This window comes from Passer montanus, unplaced genomic scaffold, assembly GCF_014805655.1.
Source record: "Passer montanus isolate IOZ18808 unplaced genomic scaffold, ASM1480565v1 scaffold62, whole genome shotgun sequence".
Classification (NCBI taxonomy): domain Eukaryota; kingdom Metazoa; phylum Chordata; class Aves; order Passeriformes; family Passeridae; genus Passer; species Passer montanus.
Genome location: NW_024371260.1, coordinates 3224953 through 3247865, shown reverse-complemented (window position 1 = coordinate 3247865; position 22913 = coordinate 3224953). Strand labels below are relative to the sequence as shown.

The following is a 22913-nucleotide window of genomic DNA, read 5'->3' as shown; positions in this document are numbered from 1 at the left end:
GAAGCTGGGAAAGCTGTGATGCTTCCTGCAGAAGGAAAAGGGTGAGAAGCTGTGGGAGCTTTGTGCAGCATCAAAATCAAAGGGAAATTGGGAAGAGCCTTAGAGCCTAATTCTGCATTGCTCTGGAAGCATTCCTGGTGGCTTGGATGCAATTCTGTGCCCAAGGCTGAGCAAATGGCACCTGGGGCTGAGCCCAGGAGCAGCCACAGCCCAGCTCTGCTCCCTGCTGTCACCACAGGGAGGACCTGGGGGTTGATCCTCACTTCCTCCAGCAAGAGTTCTCCAGCCAGACTCCCCCAGGAGGACTGTCACCCGCAGAGACCCCAAACTGCTCGTTAAAGTGGGGATCTCCTCTCGCAGGGAAAGGGTGCGGCAAGGAGAATTCCAGCAAGGAATTCTCCATCCATCCCACCTAGATGCAGTGAGGGATGCTTGGCACGGCTGGCACAGCTCGGGAGGGACCTGCACTGGATTTAGTGCAGGTTTCTAAAGGAAAAAAAAGACCAAAAAGTGCAAAGCAGGGGGTTGGTGCTGGGATCCAGGGCTGCCGGTGGGATTTGCCGGCGGTCACTGGGAGAGCTGCGCTCCAGCGTTCCCTGGATTGCTGCTTCCCTCTGTTGCTAGTCAGGGCATTGCAGGGAGGCTGCACACGGGAAAAGAGCCCGGCAGCGGGCAGAGAACACCTGCCAACAGGGGATCCCGCAGCTCTGAGCCCCGCGGGACCCGGCGGGGCTGCCCCCTGCCCATGGAGCTTCCCTGTGAACAGCCACTGAAATAATTCCCAAAGATTCGCATGGAAAAGCTCCACGTAGTCAGTTTTCCACGGTGCTGTGGAAAAACCCAGCCCCAGCCCCAGAGGGAGAAGGAAAAGCAGGGACCAAGGGCCCTACAGCCAGCCCAGCATGGGAGAACAACTCCCTGGAGAAGCAGAGCAGATGAACCTCAGTCCATCCAACCGTGCCTCACTCACGTGTTGTGACCACACAACAAATAAAATATAAATTCTAATAAATATTAGAATGATCAATAAGGTCTAATACATTATTGGAATGGTTATAAACTCAACTTTTTTCATCACAGCGAGGATGGTGAAGGGCACTGTGTGCTCTCAGCCTTGCTGGAACTGGCTGAGTTTGCTCACTGAGTTTCTGCACTGTCTGGGATGAGCATCTTTGAGCTCACTATCAACTTTAGGGCTCGGGTTTAGCACCAGAATTGCTCAGAATTTGTTATTCATAACTCCAACAGCCCAGAAGGAAACATGACAGTGTTTTGCAGCCACCTGAAGGGGAGATAAATGCACAAACCAAATGTAACAGGGGTATCACTAATTCCTAAGGACTCTCTGGGAGAGCGGGAATCCTGAGAGCTGTTTCACCCCTCACACAGAGCTGCTCCATGAATTGGGAACTGGTCCTGGCCTTTCTCTCCTCCTCACACCCAGACCCATCAGGCTCATCCAGCCCACAGCAAACAACTTAATGTCTGAAAAAATGCTGCCATCCCCACGGTGCCAGCACTGCCCTGTGCTATCATTCGTTTGTCCCAGACTGTTAAATTCACACCTGCAAAATGAGCTTTGTCAAAGCAATGGAGAGCCAGCCAGCTTTCCTGCAGCACCCTTTGAATCTCGGGACCCCTCCGTGGGGTCCAGCAGCTTGTCAAGAATTTTCTCCCGAGGGGGAGGCAGGTTGGAGAGAAATCCTCTGTGCCAGCAGCGATGGGGCAGGAGGCTGGGGCTGCTCCCCCTCCCTGGCAGCCCTACACAGGGACCTGAGCCCAGGATCCAACCCTTCCATTGCCTCTCCCATCCAAGGCTCCCCCGAAAGTGCTCTCACTCCGGAGTTAACCCACTTTGGGAGCAAACTTTCCCAAGACACTTCACCACAACCCCGCCGCAAATCACCCTCCAGCCGCCTTATGGAGAAACTCACACACCCCCAGAGCGAGGGGCTTCCTTTGGTCGGTTTTTTCCCCCCCTCCTACCTGAGTTTTGAGGTCTCCTGCAGCCAGGAATGGCCTGGGATTGAGGATCTACGTGATTCACCGCGCTACCCCGGAGTAGCGTCCCGGTCGCCAAGGCAATGACATTGGAGCTGCCGAAAGCTCCGTGAAAAGTGAGGCAAAAGCTCCTGCGCTCCTTCCTGCCATGGGAGGCACTTGCAAGGGGGTGGGGAGTGCTCAGCCGAGCGTGCCAGGGGATTAAAGCTGGTCACCAGCGCCAGGTGGCTGCGGGGGGGCAGGAGTGGCCACAGAATCGGGGCTCGGTTTGGGTCCAAGAGGGGACACAGAGGAGTTCTGTCTGCTCATGGATCCCTGGAAGTGGCCATGGTCAGGTTGGACAGGGCTTGGAGCAAGCTGGGATAGTGGAAGGTGTCCCTGTCCATAGCAGGGGCTTTGACCCAGATGAGCTTTAAAGTTCTTTGTACCCCAAACCAGTCCAGGATTCTGTATTCTGCTCTATATGCACTGAGCTCCACTGCAAAATACAGTGAGAACAAACCAGGGAAAGGGGCTTTTACAGTAGTAAATACAATCCTTGATTCCATCACTGCTGGGGAAGCAACTCCAGCTTTTAAAACATCACTTTCTGTCTTATAATTTATTTCACAGAATCCCTCAATGGCTTGGGTTGGGAGGGACCTTAAAGTTTATCCAGCTCCACCCCTGCCATGGCAGGGACATTTTCACTGATCCAGGGGCTGCAGACCGTGGGGGCAGAGGGAGGCAGCTGTGCATCCCCTGGCTGCTCAGGGGGAGGGGATGCACAGGAGCCTCAGTTTTGGGGTCACTGGCTGTGCTTTGGGGTCACAGACATCCCTGGGAGCAGTTTTGGGGACACTGGTTGTGTTCTGGGGACCCTGCCTGTGTTTTGAGGACCCTGACATCCCTGGGGGCAGAGTTTTGGGGACCCTGGTTCTGTTTTGGGGACCCTGGTTCTGTTTTGGGAGCACAGACATCCCTGGGAGCAGAGTTCTGGGGACTCTGTGTTTTGGGGACACTGTTTGTGTTCTGGGGACCAAACGGAACAGAACGGAACGGAACGGGACCTCAGCCGGCACCGCCCGGCCCGGCCCCGCCTCCGCCAGCGCTGCGCCCGCCGGGAGCCGGGGAAGCTCTTCCCGCTGCGCGGGGCCCGGGCCGGGCCGGGCTGAGGGCGGACCCGGGGCAGCGGCGGAGCCCCGCGGCCTGCGGGCTTGAGCTCCGGGGCTGCTGCCGAGAGGCTTTGAGGCACACAGCGTCAACACCGGAGACCTGAGTTAGGTTAAATTAAGCTGAATCAGGTAGATTAAGTAGTGCTTTAAATTAAGTAGTACCTGAAGGGAGCCTACAGGGAAGGTGGAGGGGACTTTTTACAACGGTTTGGGGAGGAGGGACAAGGGACAACAGCTTCAAACTGCTAAAGGGCAGGGTTAGGTGGGATAGTGGGGAGGAATTCCCTGTGAGGGTGGGCAGGCCCTGGCACAGGGTGCCCAGAGCAGCTGTGGATGTCCCTGGATCCCTGGAGGTGTCCAAGGCCAGGCTGGACAGGGCTGGGAGCAGCCCGGGACAGTGAAAATGTCCCTGCCATGGCAGGGGTGGAACTGGATAAGCTTTAAGGTCCCTCCCAACCCAAGCCATTGAGGGATTCTATGAAATACAATAAATTATAAGACAGAAAGTAATGCTTTAAAAGCTGGAGTTGCTTCCCCAGCAGTGATGGAATCAAGGATTGTATTTACTACTGTAAAACCCCCTTTCCCTGGGTTAGTTCTCACTGTATTTTGCAGTGGAGTTCAGTGCATATAGAATAGAATACAGGATCCTGGACTGGTTTGGGGTACAAAGAACTTTAAAGCTCATCTGGGTCAAAGCCCCTGCTATGGACAGGGACACCTTCCACTATCCCAGCTTGCTCCAAGCCCTGTCCAGCCCAACCTTGGCCACTTCCAGGGATCCAGGGGCAGCCACAGCTTCTCTGGGCACCCTGTGCCAGTGGCCCACCACCCACAGGGAGGTTTTTTTTTTTTTTAACACAACATTGACTCTCTCTGAACCAAACCTGGCATCACAGCAAGCCTGGCAGGGGCAGCCCTGGTGTTCCATGCAGGATCCTGCCCCAGCTCAGCTCAGCCCTGTGTCCCCCCCAGGCCTCGTGTGTGCAGCACCGCTTGGTGGTTCGGGATGCCAGCTCCCTGCAGATCCTGCAGCTCTACACCTGTGCAGATCAGATCCAGTACATCGAGTGGTCCTCGGACTCCCTGTTCATCCTGTGTGCCATGTACAAGCGGGGCATTGTCCAGGTGAGGGGGAAAGCAGCACAGGGTATTCCTTACTGGGGTTTGGGGGTGATGTGAGTGAGAGTTTAACAGCCAGCACTAGGCTGAGGCTTTGCTGAAGCACCTGGTGTTATTGGTAACACAGTTTGGAGGATAATCCAGCATGCCAAGATTTTGAAAGCCACGACAAACATCTTAGTTTGAAAAAGAATATTTAGCATAGAAATATCTAGCAAAACAGATCAGAATTGGAGGTTTTCTTACTGCAGTAGGAAATAAACAACATGCAAGCTTGTTGAATGGACTAAACCTGTTTAAATGTTGGATATTCAGAATACTTGTCACAGAAAAAACCCAACCCCACATCATTTTCCATTTCCATGAGCACACAGAAGTGCAGGACTCACTTTTGCAGCGGGATCCAGCGCCAGTCCTTCATGGCTGCGGGTGGCTGGGCGTTGCTGAGCTCCCTGAGCTGGGATGCAGGAGCCTTTTGCCAGCTGCAGAGAATCCTCCCGAGCACAGGTTTGGATGAGCTGATGCTTCCTGCTGTGTGTGGTTGCTCCCTGCCCCAGGTCTGGTCCCTGGAGCAGCCCGAGTGGCACTGTAAGATCGACGAGGGCTCCGCGGGATTGGTGGCTTCATGCTGGAGTCCGGACGGGCGTCACATCCTCAACACCACCGAGTTCCATGTGAGTGTGGAGGCAGCCTTGCTCCCCTCGGTGTCAGATGTTTGCTGTCTGCCCTTTGCCTCCTAAAATAACCCAAAGCCCTTAAAGCTGCAGCGGTGGTGGAGGGCACGGATGCAGCTCTGCACTCCTGTGTGTAACTCGGGTTAGTTCCAGGTTGGGTGTTTGTTGTTCCACTAATATTTTGTCCTCTTGCTTCTGGTGAGAAGGTAGAAAATGGACGCTTCGAATTTGAAGGTAAAATTGTGTGGTTTAGAGCATTATCCTGATGTTTTTGATTTTGATGCCATTCATAAAGCAGTCTTAAAAATCCAGTATGTTGCTTGCACGGTGAGAAAAACTCAGGATTTCTAGTTAAAAAAACCCAAACATAAATGTTTCAGAGTGATTTTAAATTAAAACTTATAGGCTTACTGACCTATGAGATGAGATTTAGATGCAAATCCTGGAAATATTTTCCCAGTTGTTTGATTTGACATACAGGAGCCAGACTGCTGGTGGAACCACTTGTGAAATTAACATTATAACACCTTTAATATTTATTGAGACCCATATTGGGGAATGCTACTAATGTAGAATCCAGATTGGTTTGTGGATGGTCAGTTGGTTGTGGATTCTGACTTTTCCACCTTTTGGATTAGAGCTGATGATTGCTGTTATTGAGTACAACAATGAAGGGTCAGAAAATAGCCAAGAACAGCATGAGACACTTTGTGTTTACTCTTTCCAAACCTGTGGAAGGGTTTTAGGTGACAGGATCTTGTGCCATAACACTAGCTAGCACAGAATTCACATGCTGCAGTGCAGGATTCCCCCTTTTTTTGGGCAAACCCCAGTGCTAGTGGGATATGGCTGTGGACAGCAGTCTGTGTGTGTACAGACCCACTCCCCCATCCCTCTAGACAGGAGTGATAAGTTTAGCCCTTGGTTTTCCCAGGTGTGAATTGCCCTGACAGCAGCAATAAAAATTAAAAACAAGCCCAGAATTCCAGCCTGGAGGCAGAGCAGCCATCCCTGCTGGTCAGGCAGCAGCAGAGGAGGCAGAACTGCAGGCTGGGGCTGTGTGAGGCTCCCAGGGAAGATCTCGTGGCACGTGCATGTGGGGGTGGACCAGGGAGGATTTATTGCCTCCCAACAGAACTCGGTTTGACCTTAGAGGATTTCATTCAGCCTTTGCCAAGTTGGCATCTGTGTTGGGATAAGTTTCCTTTCCAGCTGTAAACAGGTTGCTAAATTAGCTGTTGTCAGACAGCTGCTGTCAGAGAGCTGTGTTTACTCCCTCCCTGCTAAATCCACAGGCTGGGGGGATGGACGTGGGCAGTGCTCAGGGTATTTAATATCAGTGTCTTATCAAATCCTCTGATTGCCTGGAGGGTTTGGGGGTTCCCTGTCAGCCAGCTCAGCTGGGCTTTGGTCACTTCAAACAGCACCAAGTAACCACTTGTTATTCCTCAGGTCAGTGTGTGAACTCCACTGAGCTCACAGGGAACTTATTCCCCTATTCCCTGAGTTTTTTAAAAGGTTATGGTTGGGCTAATTCCTTTCTAGCAATCTGTACTTACCAGTGCCTCAGAAAAATCCTTACAGAATCCCAGAATAGTTGGAGTTGGGAAGGCCCTCTGGAGATCATCCAATCCAGCCCCCCCTGCCAAGGCAGGGTCACCTGGAGCAGGTGACACAGAAAAGCATCCAGGTGGGTTTGGAGTGTCTCCAGACAGGGAGATTCCATGCCCTCCCTGGGAAGATGTTCCAGTGCTCTGCCACCCTCCATGGAAAGAAATTCTTCCTCATGTTGAGGTGGAACTTGTTGTGTTTTAGTTTCTGGCCATTACTCCTTGTCCTGTCACTGGCACCTAAAGAAGGAGTCTGGCACCATCCTTTGACACTTGGAATTCATCAGCTAATTTGTAGGGTTTCTTTGTGTTCCTCCTCTATTGAAATCCACTCTGGGAGGCAGTTCCACATTATCAGTGTGTCCTGTGGAAGATGTTCAACCCTGTGTGACTCCTTCCAGTGCCAGAGTTTACAGACACAGGTAGAGCTTAACCAACAGCTGCAGGTAAAGGATCTGAAGGAAATTGATCCTCTTCACATTTCTGAAAGTGCTCAAAGCCAGGTTGGACTGGTCTAGTGGAAGGTGTCCCCTGCCCATGGCAGGGTGGGATAAGAGGAGCTTTAAGGTCCCTTCCAACCCAAGCCATCCTGGGATTCTGTGACTCTCTGCTTCCTCCTGACCCTCGCATTTTGGGATAAATAGTGTGAAGATATTCTGGAGTGTTTCTCTGAAGAGCTGTGCTTATAAACGACATACTTGGTACTTTGTCTCATTCCATGTCAAGTCCTTAAGCACTGAGGAGCTTCTTTGGAGTTCAGCAGCAGGCAGAAGTGTGTGTTTCTGTGTGTATCCCAGCTAATCCTTAGTAACTGTGCGTGGCTGCGTTGGCTGAAAAATGCTTCCTGGCGAGGAATGTACTCTGAATAATCTTCTGAAATCCAGTGCTGACAGACACTGCTATGTAAGGGGGCTGAGTGACCCAGTCAAGTCTGGGACAAGAGTTGACAGTCATTTGAGCTGTAGGTTGTTTAAAAGTGTGTTTTTGTCTGCTGAAAATCACCAGTCCTACACCTGCCTGGAGCTGTCAACATTGGGCTGTGGTCCTGGGCCACTGTTTATCACATTACCATCTAAATACTTTTTATTTCTCAGCTGTTTTTAGGCTATTTTAAAAATGCTTCTGCTTTTGGTTTGTTTTTCCACTGCAAAACAACAGCTGAAAACTTCTCAGACACCATTATTGTGAGGATTTGAGTTTGACAGCTCCACTCAGTCGAGTCATCTATGCTGAAGAGAAAGTATCCCCCAAAAGGAGCAGTGGAGAAAGGCTTGCTGTAGTCTTATCTAATCATGGGCTGTTCTCCTTCTATAAAAACAATTGTCCCTTCTCCATGAATTCCCTGAGAGAGGCAATGAGCAGCAATGGAAATTTCCTGTCATTTTTGAAGTGTTTGGTTTCTTTTCTCACCCTCTGTGTTTGGTGTTTCTGTTGCTCCTGATCCTGTCTGCAAGCTGTGACATAATCCTTCTAATCTTCTTCATCTCATTTATGTTGGCAACTTAAATGAGATTGTGGAATGTTCCAGGTGGGAATATGAAGGTTTTCCCTTTCTGTCAGAATTCAGTTGTAAACACAACGTTAAGGGAAGGAAGGGGGTGTGAAATCCATACATTAAGCACATAATGTGAGTTTCTCTGTAGGAATGTCTCAGTGGGCACAAATGGAACAACAGAAAAGATCCTACTTTCAGGAAGCAAAATGATTTAGTTTTGAATGTTCCTAGCTCTAGAGCAAACCATGCAGTTGTGTGAGTTGGACGAGAAGTTACAATGGAATTAATAAAATGTATCTGTGTGCTTCCCTGTGAGCCTGCAGCCCTTGCAGGGGACAGAGTGGAACAGAAAGAACGACAGGATGAGAGGAAACAGCCTCAAGCTCTGCCAGGGGAGGGTCAGGTTGGACATCAGCAGGAATTTCTTCATGGAAAAGCTGGTCAGGCACTGGAAGGTGCTGCACAGGGAGATGGATGGTGGAGTCCCCATCCCTGGAGGTGGCACTCAGTGCTCTGGGCTGGGTGACAAGGTGGGGATCAGGCAGAGGTTGGATTGGACTTTTGATGATCCTGGTGGTCTTTTCCAACCTCAATGAATCTGTGAATAGAGGCTTTGGAACAAGATTATCTTTAAGATGATCTGTGGTTCTATGATCTTATTAGCTGTTAAAGGTGTGCTGTGGCTGACAGAAGAAGATGAGGGCTTTGTTTATCAGACACTTAGAGGCATCTTGTTTTGTCACAAAGCTTGGCCCTTTGGAGCAGCTGCTGTTTTTACAGCAAATGGAGGTTTAGGTTGGATATTAGGAAAAGTTCCTTCATGGAAAGGGTTGTCAGCCATTGGGACAGGCCCCTCAAGGGAGGGGTGGAGTCAGCACCCCTTGAGGGATTTAAAAGATATTTAGATGTGGCACTTGGGGATGTGGTCTAATGGTGGCCTTGGCAGTGCTGGGGAAATAGTTGCACTCAGTGCTCTTTGTGGGCTTTTCCATCCTAAAAAATTCTCTGCCTCCATGATGGAGCACAGATGGATGCAGGAATATTTTGAAACAAAGGTGGCCTTGCCTTTTCTCTGGCTGAGCCTCAGGCAGGGCAGAGGTGACAGTGGGAACTCAGCCCGGGGTGTGCTGTCATCTCCAGATATCTGTGTGCTCTCAAGCTCAACATGAGCAGCAAGCTGTTGCCTCCTAAGGCTTGGAGCAGCCAGTGTGGTCCAGGATGGAAGTGTGTTTGATGCCCAGCAGGCCAGGGGAGCTGTTCATGAGGCTGAGTAGCAGCCCTCAGATGCCTTTGTCAGGAAAAATGATGATCCAGCCCTCAGCATTTGAAGCCTGCAGCTGCTAAGCTTGTATTAAGTGGCTGGAGAATGTGTGCTGTGTGTTTGCTCAGGGGAGGCAGGGCAGCCAGTGCATTTAGGGCTGCAATTAATAGTCCCCAGCAGCATTTCAGTGCTACAGTTGCTGCAGAGGAATGTGTGGAGGCATTGTGTTGGTATTTTTAAAGTAAATCTTGCCTGAGGAGCAGACTGACAGCTGCCTTTGGGTGGCCGGAAGTGAGTGGCCCCAGGGCCATTAATCAATAAAAGTTGATTAATGTTCATCTTGTGGGTTCCTCCAGGAGCTGCTGAACTTAGAGGAGGAGGTTCTGCCCCTCTGCCCTGCCCAGGTGAGACCCCACCTGCAGAGCTGCCTCCATTCCTGGGGTGCCAGCACAGGAAGGACCTGGAGCTCCTGCAGAGTCCAGAGGAGGCCCCAGGATGATCAGAGGGATGGAGCAGCTCTGCTGGGAGAGCTGGGGTTGTCCACCTGGAGAGGAGAAGCCTTGGGGTGACCTCATTGTGGCCTTCCAGTGCCTGAAGGGAGTTTACAGGAAAGATGGACAGAGACAATTTCCAAGGGCCTGGAGTGACAGGACAAGGGGGAATGGCTTGCCACTGACAGAGGGCAGGGCTAGGTGAGATACTGGGAAGAAATCCTTCCCTGTGAGGTTGGGCAGGGCTTGGGGCAGCTTGGTCTGCTGGAAGGTGTCTGTGTCCATGGCAGGGAGTTGGACAAACTGAGCTTTAAGATCCCTTCCAGCCCAAATCGTTCTGTGATTCCATGGACAAAGATTTCTGTGTTACTTCTTCAAATCCCAGAAGTTTCCTGATGTGTAAGGCAGAAAGGTCTGATTGGGATTCCATGGATCTCTGATGGGGAGGCAATGTTTATTGGGATTCTGAAGCTAGGTTTGAGCCCTGTAAATCCCTCAAATTCTGCTTCCCACCAAAAGTGATCATGTCAGCAAGGGAAAAACCTCCAACTTCTGTTGCAACACAGAGCCTGCAGTGTTAGCAGTGAAGCACATCCACAGGCTGCTCCCTCAGCATCCTTTGTCACCACTGAGCAGTGCCAGGTCCTTCAGGGAAGGAGAAGCTGTGTTGAGGACAAACCTGCAAAAAGGTGTAGGAGAACCTTCCTCCTGAGACTGCTGTGGTGTGGGAGGAGGAGGAAATGGGCACAATGCTGGTGTTTTACATAATGGATCAGAATTAATTTTGATGCTCAATAATTCAGGGAAAGGCGTGTTTGTGATAGAGGTACTTCACTGAAAAAAGTCCTACCTGTAGCTGTTCCTTGGTGCAGAAAAATGCAGGAAAACACAAGTTTATAGCCTGAGCCTGGAAGCATTCCTTGCTCCAGCTCCAAAAGCAAAGGTTCACGTGCCATCCTGGTGAGTGCCCATGTGTCTGGGCTGCCGTTGCTAAGGGAGAGGGAGTATTTGTTTTTAATTGGGTAATGTGCAGATGGCAAGGCAGAGCCTGCAGTGCAGCTGTGACCTTGGGGAGCTGTGGGGAGGCTGGCTCTGCCTTGGTGCTTGTGGAGGCACAGTTCTCCAGAAATCCCCCAAACACCAGTGTAAAGCCTTGCTTTGCATAGCAGGTTTTGGGTGTCTGGATTTTTCAGTAATTCTGTAAGGGTGCCTCCTTGTGTGTACCTGAGGAGGGAAGAGCAACACACAAATCAGCCATCAAAGCTGAGGGTTTCTAAATGTAAAATACAGCTCAATGTTCATGCTTGATAGCCTTTTCCCAAGTGTTCTGGAGGGGCTGTAACTTGTCATCCATTCATAAAAAAGGAAACTTCCCCATCTCTCCTCCAGATTCTGTGATGAATCTGTTTGTCCAACTGCACAGTGACTCTGGGCAATAGATTGGGAAGACTTGTGCTAATGTCAGGAACTTCAGTGTTTGTGAAGAGGTTTTCTCCATATCAGTGGTGTGAATTTTGTATCCTCATCTAGAGTACTTGTGTAAGCTTGGGGTAAATTCCCTGCTAACTGCCAGAAATTGGGAAAGAATTCTCATAACTGCTTCCCAGGTCATTGTGTTATACAAAATAGCTGCAAATTAATTTATCCCAGAAGTTTCATTGATCCACTTTGTGTTGCTGAATTAGGTTGATGTTTTCCTGTTAATTCTTTTTTTTTTTTTAATCTGCACAAATAACCAAAACTGCTCCCTGTCCCTGTGCCAGCTGAGAATCACGGTGTGGTCCTTGTGCACCAAGTCTGTGTCTTACATCAAGTACCCCAAAGCATGCCAGCAAGGTAAGTGTCACACACCTGGCTGGGAATGGTCCTTTAACGTGGCAGAAAGGGAAAATTACCTTAATGTGATGACAAACCCCATTTTTGGGAACAGGTCTGGCCCCATCCCTTCTGAGCAGCACCTGCAGCCAGGTTGTGGTGTGTGAGTGAAGGATTCCAGCTGATCCATGGGCCTGCCCTTCACATGTGCATCTGTGTTGTGTTTGCCTCTGAGGGATCCTTTAAGACATTAAATTATGCTGGACGTGCTCGTGATGAAAAACATTAATCCAAAGTGACTTTTGTCATCTTCTGCATATGGAAAGGCTGGAAAGGGAAGCTTGTGTCAGGGCTGTCAGGCCACATGGCTGTGGTGAGCAGTTTCCTGCCCAAGGCTTGTATCCCAGAGATGACAAAGACAATTATGTATTCCATGTAAAATCCAGGAGGATGGGAACAATGCCTGAGAGTTGGTGGGGACCCGATGGTTGCATAACTGATCCATTTAGCCAGGCTAAATGAAGTGGTTATTTGAAATCTGTTGGGTTTATATAACAACTGTCAGTGGTTAGATGCGTTTTGAGGCATGCTGGAGCTCTGCATCCTGAAAAATTGTACATTCTGAGCTTAAAAATTGCTGACACAATGAATCAGTAACACTGTGCTTTGCCTTGATTAATGTGACCTTCTGTGAAGAGATTCTGGCTCCTCTTTTAGTTCTGCTTTGAATTGGGAGTAACTGTGTCTCACTGAAGACTCATCAGCTCTTGTGCCTTGTTGTCTGATTTCCATTTAAGGCAGTTTTAATTAATCTGTCCCGTGGCAGGGGTGGCTTTCACCAAGGACGGGCGCTACATGGCCGTGGCGGAGCGACGCGACTGCAAGGATTTCATCAGCATCTTCGTGTGCAGAAACTGGCAGCTCCTCAGGGTGAGCTCTGCTCTGGGGGTTACCTGCACATATTGCACACTACTCCATTAGAAACAGTGAGAGTAGCAAGTGTTTGGTGCTTGGGAGATGTGATGTAAACTGTTCACACATGGGGTCAGTCCATGGAGGGTGGCACTGGCCACGGGCTGGATCTGAGCAATTTAACCTCACAAAGGACTTGCCTGTATCTTGTGTCACCTCTAATTTGGGAATTCTGAGCCTCACCAGAAGCTGAGAGAAAACTTGGGAATACCCCTAAATGTCTGTTGTGTTCCTGAGTTTTTCCCTAATGAACCTGGTGGTGTAAGCTGTGGCTGTCCCATCCCTGTCAGTGTCCAAGGCCACCTTGGATGGAGCTTGGAGCAAGATGGGACAGAGGGAGGTGTCCTGCCCATAGGATGAGATGAGCTGTAAGGTCCCTTCCAGCTCAGACTGTTCTGGGATTATGTGATCCTGTACTGGGCTTTAAGACAATTAGGCTTCCTGGATTTTTGACTGATTCAGCATAACTAATTTAATTTTCTTATGAAATGCTGTTCATTTGAAGGTGTAGAAACTTCCAGCTTTTATTTTCTCAACGATCCACTGAATGCAGCATGTATTAAAAGAGGAAATATTTTTGTTGCTACTCTGGCATACAAAAAGCTCTTTTGTGTTTGTGGTAGCCCTTGAAAGGTTAAAACTGAATGTTCTGTCAGCTTAGATGCAGCAGGATTTGTTGACATATTTCAAATGGTTTTGTGGTTTCTCTTTTGTGGGCAGCATTTTGACACTGAAACCCAGGATCTGTTTGGGATTGAGTGGGCTCCCAATGGCTGTGTGCTGGCAGCGTGGGACACGTGCCTGGAGGTAAGAGGAAAAGCAGATTATTTTCTTGAAGAGCTCAAGCTGATCTTTGGCCATCATGCATAAAGCAGTGACTAAAGCAATTAGTGTTTAAAGTGTTTCTTTTGAACATAAAAGGGTGTGAGTCCAGATTTTGTTAAATATTACACTTGTGTTGGGGATGGGTGTCCTTGCAAGTGGATGTCGCTGTTCTTTAAATCTTCAATGACAGCAAATTATTTCTAATTTATCTTGCAAAAAAATGTAAACATTGCAGAAGCTGCTATTGAAATAATGGAAGAGTGTAAGAGTTTTCTCCAGCTTTACTACCACTGCACTGCACAGTGATTTTACAGTTACTGAAAGTACTCATCCAAAAAGAGAGCAACGAAGCGTCTTAACTCATAGATAAGGGACCAGTTGTACCTTTGTATTTAACTTGCATGTTAAACAGGCAGAGTTTGGCAGGATGATTTGCCTGCCTGTGGTTTTTAGCAGCATTGCTGGATTGGAGTGGCTGTGCTGTGTTTCAGTACAAGGTGCTGCTGTACTCCCTCGATGGGCGGCTGCTCTCCTCCTACCGTGCCTATGAGTGGCCCCTGGGCATCAAATCAATTGCCTGGAGTCCCAGCAGCCAGTTCCTGGCCATTGGCAGCTTTGATGAAAAGGTGAGAAGTGTTTCCTGCCTCTTTTATCTGAATCATTTGAAGAACTTTGCCCTAACAGTCTCCCCTTCCTGAGCCAGGTGCGTATCCTGAACCATGTGACGTGGAAGAAGATCACAGAGCTTGGGCATCCAGCAACCATAACCAACAAAAAGACTGTAAGTGTGGATCCCAAATCCATGGAGACCTTAGCAGAGCATGGGTGCTGCTGTTTGTATCTGAAAGATGCTGCTGAATCAATTTAATTCTGGAGACTTGGGTTTTTTTTCCTGCCAGGGCTTGGGAAATTGCATGGCAACCTGGGAGTGTAACAAAAACGTGGGAATCCTTTAAAATTTGATAGCATATGTGTGTTTGGTCATCTCTCTTGAGCAGTAATAGATTCTCAGATGCTCCTGTTACGTGCCAATGTGTTTTGGGTGTAGGTGGTGGCTGCATTACAGATTTGGGTGTGCAGCCTATTGCAAACTGGAAAACTGAACAGGAGAGATTTGTCTCAGCTTTATACAATTCCTAACTTTAAACAGTGCTGGAACTGGATTGTGTTCAGGTTTTCCCTCCTGTGTGGACAGGCTCATCCAGCTCACCTACAGGGCATTTCCTGGAACATCTGTCAGCATTGATTTTTATCCTTTATACCTGTACCTGCAAGGCCTGACAGATTCTGGGCTGTTGGCAGCAGGTGCAGAGCTGCTGTTCCCAAAATCCCGAGCTGATCTCATCCCTGGAGGTAATGAGAACAGTGTGTGGTGCTGTTTGCCATTGCAGAGGGACTGAACAGACCTCCTGGAAGAGTTTGTGTGTGGACTATAAGCCTGCAGTATTCACATGACTCTGCCTCTTAACTAGAAGCCAGGCACGAGCCATTAAAGCACCTCAGCAAAGCTTCTCACGGCTGAAAAATGCCTTAACTTCCAGTTAGGTGTAAAATATGTCATGGAAAACAAATGGAAATAGCTCTGTTAATCTCCACTACACAGACAGGAATTGCAGTTGCTGTGTTTTATCCTGGTGCTTGTGTTCAGGAATATGTTGCAGGCACACTAAAATATTTTTGCTATTTTCCTTCTGCAGTGCTGCACTTTGTTTGTGACAGAATCAGAGTAAAGATTTTTGGTTGTAACAATGAGATTCATGTTCCTGCTGTAATGGGGATGATTTAATTTGCTGTCAGAAATAATGAACGAGGTGCACTCCCTGGGGCTTATTCTGTGGAGTGTTTTTCCTGCTCATGGTTCCAAATGGCCCATGATTTACTGGGAATACTGGATTCTAGATCTGCCTGCTGAAGCCCTTTCCTCTGTTGATGAACCAGGGGATGCTGAGGTGTACTAAATGTGCAAATGAGCCAGTGGGATGTGGGTATTTGGTAACAGCCCATGTTCAAACTCTCCGAGGCCCTTCTGTAGAGCTCTCACTTGTTTCTTTGTAGATTGTGTATAAAGAAGTGGAGAAATCCCCAACTGTTGGCACAGAGAGACTTTCTTTCCCTCCAACAAGAGCATTGGCTAGTTCTCTCTTCAGCACACAGAGTAAATGTAAGCCAAAGTTTACTCAAACCAGACACTTGAGTTTGCCTTGGGAAGTCTTTAAATAAACATTGTAGGTGAACTCTGCCCCTTGGAGAGTGGAACAGATCCTCTGGCTGTTCTCTAGGGCAGTAAAAATCAGTCTCAGTCTTTGTGGCACTGTAAATCACCTTTGGTTAACAGTGTTTGAAATACTAGTTAAAAGGTAATAGAAAAATTAATCTGTCCTCATTTTCCTGATTTAATCTCAGTCTTGCCTGAATTTCCAGCCTTTCCTTTTCTGTAGGAGGGCAGGAATAGTAGTAGGGTAGCTGTGTGAAGATGTATGTTAAAACAACTAAAATTTTGATTGGAACATCTTTGAGAAGAGTAAAATATTGTCCTATCACTTCAGAGATGAGGGGTTTTAACAGTTGGATGTAAATGCATTGTCCATCCAGGCTCACTTAGTGAAATACTTTTATTTCCTGTTGCAGATGACATTTGCCAAGTGCCAGTTTCTTTAAACTACATCAAACCAGTTGCTGACAGGGCAAATCCCAAAGTGGGAGTTGGGATGTTGGCCTTCAGTGCAGATAACTGTTTCCTGGCAACCAAAAATGGTGAGTTCCGAGTGCCCTGCCTTAGAGGGGAAACATGTGGGGCATGTGGGGGTTTCCGTAGCAGAAATGATCCTTTGCACTATAAAAAGAGTCATGACCCTGTAAAATCAGCTCTGTTGTGAGATAATAACTACAGAGGAATCCCAGCCTGTCTTGCAGTGTGTGTTAACTGTTGTGAGCTGCCAGAACTGCTGGTCAGGGCATGAACTCAGCCTTGGCTCTGTGTTTAATGAAAATAGTGGGGTTTTATATTTCTTCAAGTTTGTGTGAGCATGCTGTATTGAAAATAAAACAAATCTTCCCACTTACAGCCTGGGTTTCTTGAAAGGCAGAACTACAGCAGGAGGAATTCTGACTTCCTGAATAGTGAAAGTCATGGAATTAATGTTCCATTTTTCCCTTTGGTCCTGAGGACAGTTTGTGCCTGGATGCCAAAGCTCTGGGTCAGGTGCAAAACCCATCAGACAGACGAATGTGATAAAAGCCAGAGAAGGACTGGGAGATGGACTAGATCACTTTTACCTTTTTTTGCAATATTTCCTGAAGGTTCTGCTTGGCAAAACTCAAGTGGTGCTAACCCTGGGGTGTACCTAAAGGTTTGTGTTGTACAAATGTGTTTCTTCCTGCGCATTTAGAAAAACCACATATGATCCTTTTACCCTCCAGCTATCACACACTTGCTGCTTCCTCTGCAGATAACATCCCCAACGCTGTGTGGATCTGGGACATCAGGAAGCTGAAGCTGGCAGTGGTGTTGGAGCAGCTGTGCACAATCCAGTGCTTCCAGTGGGACCCGTGCCAGCCCCGCCTGGCTGTGTGCACGGGCACCAGCAGAGTGTACCTCTGGTCCCCAGCTGGCTGTGTCGTCGTGAAGGTGCCTGGGGAAGGTGAGCAGCAGCTGCCACAACTGCTCAGTTGTTGGAACCTTGGCTGTTGAGAATTTTAGACTTGCTGTGCTGAAAAAAAGTTTCTCCCCAAGAGAATACTGCATTTGACCTGAGGCTGTGGAGAAGGATTCCAAAATGGAATGATGGAACTGGGATTGTGGGTGTGGAGTTTGAATAGAAGTGTGTAATGTCACAGGGTGGAAAACTGAGAGTTTATGGGTTTAGAATATAGTGATATATAAAACAAGATGGTGGTTTTAGGGTGGAGGCTGGTCCTTCTTCACCTTCTCCTTCACCACCTTCTTCTTTGGGTGGTTTTGTGTAATTGGATAAAAAAGTCTGCATTGCGGGGTGTGGGTGGTTGGTTATTGGGTTAAAAGTAAAAATAAATTAGGTGTAATTTCTTAATTGGACAGTTTATCCTTAAAAGGCCTTGTAGAGAGGGAGGGCTCCATTTTTAGTTTGAGTGAAGTGCTGTAGAACTCAGGGTTTGTGAGACTGTAATATAGGTAAGAACTATTAAACATCTGAGTCGAAACAAGAAATACCATCTCACACATTTAATCCTGACCTTGGCAGAAAAGAAGCAAAGCATCTGGACTCGGTGAAAAATATTATTCCATTTGTAAACTGATCTGAGTGTTATCCTGGAAATAGCTCAGGTGTGTTCTTGGAGCTGTTTACAACTGGTGTTTTCACCCTCAGGAAAAGAGGAGCTCACAGTGAGACACAGAAGTGTCTCAGGGACAGCACAGGGATTTGTGTGGCTGATTGCAGCTGCCTTTTCCTCCAGCAGGAGCATGGGCTGCCAGCTCCTTGCTGACACACTGATCTCTTCCTGCAGGTGACTTCCAGATTGTGTCTCTCTCCTGGCATTCCAGTGGGGACTCCATGCTGCTCCTGAGTAAGGACCACTTCTGCGTGTGTTACTTGGAAAGAGGTAAAATAAAAGAACTAAAATGCATTAAAACTGCTCCCAAGTCTGAGGAAGAAAGAGGAAAGGAGTGAAAACCTGTTGCCCAGTCTGAAGTGTTTGTATTTATAAGTTATTTATTTGAAGGAGCTCCAAGCTCAGTGTGTGAAATACTGTGACTGCATTTGAATGAAGTGATGTAGCAAGTGAAATGTAAGGAATGAGTGTCTATTGCAAGAAAACCTGAATATTGGGGGAGTTGATCTTTTTCAACTCTGAACCCTTATTTTCTAAAACTGTAGCTCTGTGTATATATAATGTATAGTTATTATTTAAATTTTCTATTTCCAATAAATATTTTGATAGTTACAAACTATAAACCTGCACCTCTGCACTCGAAAGTCTGTTTCAGTGTGATCAGTGATGTGATGATGTAGTGATTTATCCCAGCACAAGGAAACTGTTACTTGCACACAAATAATTTTGGGTGACAGTAACTGTGCCTGGGCCACTGTGGATTTATTACATGGAATCTTTGCCAGAGGAATCACAATTTCACACTTCGAGATGCTGAACTGGAATCTGAATGCTGAATCAGGTAACTGAAATGGGAGTTTTTGTCCCAGCTCTGGTGCCAAATATGAGTGGATGGTTTGGCAGGGAAGGAGCAGTTGGATATCCTTCCTTGTTTTCCCCTGAATCCTTCCAAGGAAGGAACCTCTTGTTTAGGAATTTACTGGATGTTTTGTCTTTTGTTACCTAATTTCACAGCCTCAGTCTCCAGAAAAATGAAGAACAAATGCCAAGTAAGGGTTAAATTTAACTTTACTGTAAGGTTAATGAAAATTGAACAGGTAACTTAGAAAATACATGGAGAAGCTTGGAAAGCTGGAGTCAGGACCAACTGCAACAGGATTTTCACAAACACTCACCTACATTAAGATGAAAAAACCCCACCACTGTGGCACAGTGTTCATCCAGCTCTGATGAAAGGGCATGGAGAGAAGGTCATGCACAAGGAAAAAGCTTGTTAGAGTCACCTCCTGAGCAATTACAGCTGTAATCTCTTGGGCTGCTTCTGAATTTTATCCCTGGATGAGAGGTTCAGTGCAGGAATGTATGAACCAAGGCTGACACACAGTGCTGAAAGTTTTCTCTGTCTCCATTAAAAAGTCCTGGCCCAAACTAGAGCTGATTTGAGAAAAATGGCTAAGAGTATCAGTCTAACCAAAATAGAATTCCTTTTCAGTTCTACAAAGAACAGCTTTGAAGGCAAATGTGTTTGTGAGGCTTTTGGCAACGTTCTCTCACAACAGTCTTTATTCTATGGCTGCAGCAAAGAAACAGAAGTAGAGAGGAAGTTCCAGTAGGTTCTTAGAGGGATTTTTACAAGAAGCTCAGAAATGCATATTGAGTTCACAAACTGCTGCTGAGCAGGTGGAACAGTGCAGCTTTAGCAAAAGCTAGCAAATGCTGTTAAAGACTGACTGACAGCTTTGAAAATCCCTAACAGGCATTAATCAGAGCACTGAGATCATGGTGATTGCAACAGCAATTCCTCTTGAACAACACAAAGCAGTCCCAAGCACACACAGAATTTGACACCATTCACAGGGACACAGCAGGGCCATGGCATGAAGGTTCTGCTGTGCTCTGGGGCTTCAGCAGGTTCCAATGGCACTTGATGGACTGGGAAGAGCAGGCACTGGGACACAACACCATGGCTCATCCACCCTGCATAAGGACCAGTGAGGGCTGTAAATCAGGTACAAAATACAAGGCTGACACCACCCTGTGTCTGCTTCAAATCCAGCCTGTGCATTCCCCAAACAACCTGGGAACTGTCCTACAGTGTCCCCCTTTCCTTTCTTTTCCTTCCCTTCCCCTGGCCAACTTGCTTTATCACGTGCTCTGCCCTCAGCACCCTCTCCCCAGGGCACCACCACCAGCAACTCACTTGCCCTTGAGCAGGTGACACACAAGGGGGTTTAAAATCCTATTTTGCCTCTTGTCATGGAGTAGCCCAGCTTGGCCTCGTTGTTGATGAAGGACATCAGTCCCAGGTAGGTCTCGATGAGGATGGGCCGCTCCAGCACCAACACCCCGTTAGCACTGCCTGGCACTGGGCCCTCCTTGTGGGCTTTCTTCACTGCCTGGATCAGCTGTGTCTGGAAGTTTTCCAGCTGGAAGAGAAGAAATCACCTTGCTTTTGCATTGTTTTACAAACTGTTAAGCAGATAGGGAATGATGAAGGATTAGCATTAAAGCTGTAGCTGTCAGGGCTCTATGGGCTGTGGCAGTCACAGTCTGATATTTAACTCAGTGATTCAGTTAATTTCACACAGGGCACTGGTGATGTGTGACTTCAGGGTAAAGATTTATCAGTGACCAGGTGTTTATTTCTGACCGTGGTTCTGCCCTGATCACTGATGTGTTATGCTTAATAGTGTTCTAATTTTAGGCAAACCTTCAGAGGGAAGCACCTATTACAAAAAGAACAGAGAACCACCTCAGTGCAGGCTCTCAGTGAGCAATTGAACTGTCAGTTAATTAGCTGGCAGTCCTAAATGAAAAGTCCATCAGCCTGTCAGGTCAGTAAGAGCAGAAACAGCCCAAGACCCGTTTGCTTTTGGGCTTTGCAGGACTGTGCACCTTTGGAAGTTTTGTCTTGTCCTGTGTTTCATCCAGTTATGGCTGGCTGGTAAAACTGGGCAGTGGGGCCATCTTGCAAGTCAAAATTTGGAGACTGGGGAGATGGAGCTCCCAGTTCCACCTGCGATGTAACTGATTTTGTTTGATTAACTGATGTGTTGTGTTGAAGCTGTGCCTACCCTACGAGCCCAATGAGCTGCCTGGAGCAGCTCCTTACCCGGCACAGGGACGAGATCTTCTCATCAGCATCTGCCATGGGGTGCTCGGTGAAGGTCACGTAGGGGATGTTGGTGGACCAGGGGTTCCACCTGTTGATGAAGGAGGCTCTGCTCTGCTTGTCCCACTGGATGCGGATACCGACACCTTCCCTCCTGACAGAGCAGAATGAACAGGGGAAAACCTGGCTTTGAGCAAGGTTAACTACAAATGTTCCGTCTGAAAAAGACCTACTTGGAACCAGAAGCTATCTTGAAATATAAATTATAGTAAGTTTTACTGAAGGAAAGAAATGCAATAATTCAGCCCCTGGACCGTGCAAAGGGACATTCTTATGAGCTGAGAGCAAGAAGGTGAAGCACCTGGGACACCCTGGCCATCCTTCACAGCCTGTGACAGCCCCTGTGTACAGGGGACCTGCCACTCACAGCTTTCTACACACTGAGGTGCTGTTACTACTACTTACTGCATTATGTAATGGTGAGCGTTTCTGCTCCCAAATCTACTCATCTTATCTTGAAAGTCCTTGAGCAACTTGCTGTTAGTGCAACTACTCACCACCCCAGCAAACCAGCAGCTACCCTGAGGACTCCTAGTAAAGCTTCAGGAATTGTTTGCAAAGTTAAGCAAACAAAAGCAAGAATTCTCAGACCATTCCAGTGGTCAGGCTGACAGCTCACTCTGTGCCCAATAACCTGTGCCTGCTTACTTGTTGAGAGATTTGGGTGGGAACACAAACTCCCCCACGGAGATGGTGTCCACAGCACTGAGGGCAATCCTGGTCACATGCTGGCACTGCAGGCTGATGAAGTTGTACTTGCACACCAGGAGGGACCAGTCTGTGATGAGGACAAGGCGCTCCTTCTCATTGTTCCAGTGATCGATTCTGGGGAGAGAACACCACTGAGCTTGTTTAAGTGCTTTTGACTCCTGGCTAGGAATACTGAAGAGCTTGGCAAAAAGCAGAATTGATGAGGAGAACAAATCTGAAGTCCTGGTGACGCTGTATTTTATGTCACTTTGCTTTGTATCAGCAGGGCCAGTGCAGGGCTGAGGCTCTGTGCCCTGCTGCACAGTTAAAGCAAACTGCAGGCATGAGTTCCCTGTGGGACTGGATTTCGTAAGGGGTTAACTGGGGAGTGTTGATATGGAGAAATAATGAAATAATGATGGCTGCAGCCAGCCTGGCCACTCCAGCCCTTGTGCGTGCGTTAATACCCCCCAGGTTAACCACAGAACAGCGCTGTGGGCTGCGCAGGGGCCGAGGCTGCCCTGGCTCTCCTCTCCCCGCCCGCAGCGTCCGTCCTGTCCCTCGGAACTCACTCTGTGAGCAGCCACACGCTCTGCACCTCCCCGTCCTCGGCGGGCAGCACGACCACCCGGATCTCGCTCACCGCCTGCTCGATGGTGCCGGGCTGCGGGGGGAAAAGGCAGAGGTCAGGGCGTGCGAGGGAGAAGGGAGCTCAGGGCTGCGGGGGAGAAGGCAGACAGAGATCAGAGCTACGGGCGGAGAAGGGAGAGGTCAGGGCTGCGGGGGAGAAGGCAGACAAGAGGACGGGGCGTGCGGGGGGAGAAAGCAGAGCTCAGGGTGTGCGGGGGAAAAGGCAAAGAGAGGATGGGGCGCGCGGGAGAGAAGGTACACAGAGCTCAGAGCTGCGGGGGCGAAGGCAGACAGAGATCAGAGCTACGGGCGGAGAAGGCAGGCAGAGCTCAGGGTGTGCGGGGGGAGAAGGCAGAGGACGGGGCGTGCGGGAGAGAAGGCACATAGAGCTCAGAGCTGCGGGGGAGAAGGTAGACAGAGGACGGGGCGTGCAGGGGAGAAGGCAGGCAGAGGTGGGCAGAAGGCAGACAGAAGCCAGGGCTGCGGAGGAGAAGGCAGACAGGTCAGGGCTGGGGGGAGAAGGCAGGCAGAGGCCCGGGAGCCGCCCCGCTCCCGGCGCACCCGGAACACGAAGTACTGTCGCAGGCGGCCGGCGCGGCCCGCGGTGCGCACGCTGAGCGGCCGCAGCGTCTGCCGGGCCGGCGGCACGGCCGGCTCGAAGGGCGGCCCGGCTCCCCCCGGCACCAGCGT

General features: G+C 48.7%; 3 protein-coding genes across 3 annotated transcripts in view; 1 reads left to right on the top strand and 2 right to left on the bottom strand.

Moving 5' to 3' along the window:
* TP73 (tumor protein p73) overlaps positions 1 to 2097 on the bottom strand; it is a 30509-nt gene extending 28412 nt beyond the window's left edge. Inside the window, exon 1 of the mRNA XM_039727804.1 lies at positions 1987 to 2097. The gene's annotated coding sequence lies outside the window, so the exon portion shown is untranslated. The remainder of the gene's footprint in view (positions 1 to 1986) is intronic.
* Positions 1921 to 18381, top strand: WRAP73 (WD repeat containing, antisense to TP73). The gene is made up of 12 exons (XM_039727557.1): positions 1921 to 1962; positions 4131 to 4283; positions 4835 to 4951; positions 11572 to 11644; positions 12450 to 12553; positions 13316 to 13402; positions 13912 to 14046; positions 14124 to 14201; positions 15476 to 15581; positions 16049 to 16174; positions 16870 to 17061; positions 17906 to 18381. Exons 1-12 carry the CDS (start codon positions 1921 to 1923, stop codon positions 18067 to 18069), a joined length of 1377 nt encoding a protein of 458 aa, XP_039583491.1. The 3' UTR covers positions 18070 to 18381.
* A 400-nt stretch (positions 18382 to 18781) lies between these two features.
* TPRG1L (tumor protein p63 regulated 1 like) overlaps positions 18782 to 22913 on the bottom strand; it is a 4382-nt gene continuing 250 nt past the window's right edge. Inside the window, exons 2-6 of the mRNA XM_039727556.1 lie at positions 22785 to 22913; positions 22166 to 22257; positions 21552 to 21728; positions 20844 to 20997; positions 18782 to 20157 (exon numbers count right to left, since the gene is read on the bottom strand). The exon at positions 22785 to 22913 is cut by the window's right edge and continues 158 nt beyond it. Of these exons, the coding sequence (XP_039583490.1) occupies positions 19963 to 20157; positions 20844 to 20997; positions 21552 to 21728; positions 22166 to 22257; positions 22785 to 22913 (747 nt within the window). The 3' untranslated portion in view covers positions 18782 to 19962. The remainder of the gene's footprint in view (positions 20158 to 20843; positions 20998 to 21551; positions 21729 to 22165; positions 22258 to 22784) is intronic.

Coding starts and splice junctions, on each gene's coding strand:
- WRAP73 (XM_039727557.1), top strand. CDS start 1,921: ATGGAGAAACTCACACACCCCCAGAGCGAGGGGCTTCCTTTG. Junction 11,645..12,449: donor CCCCAAAGCATGCCAGCAAG/GTAAGTGTCACA, acceptor GTCCCGTGGCAG/GGGTGGCTTTCACCAAGGAC. Junction 13,403..13,911: donor CGTGGGACACGTGCCTGGAG/GTAAGAGGAAAA, acceptor GCTGTGTTTCAG/TACAAGGTGCTGCTGTACTC.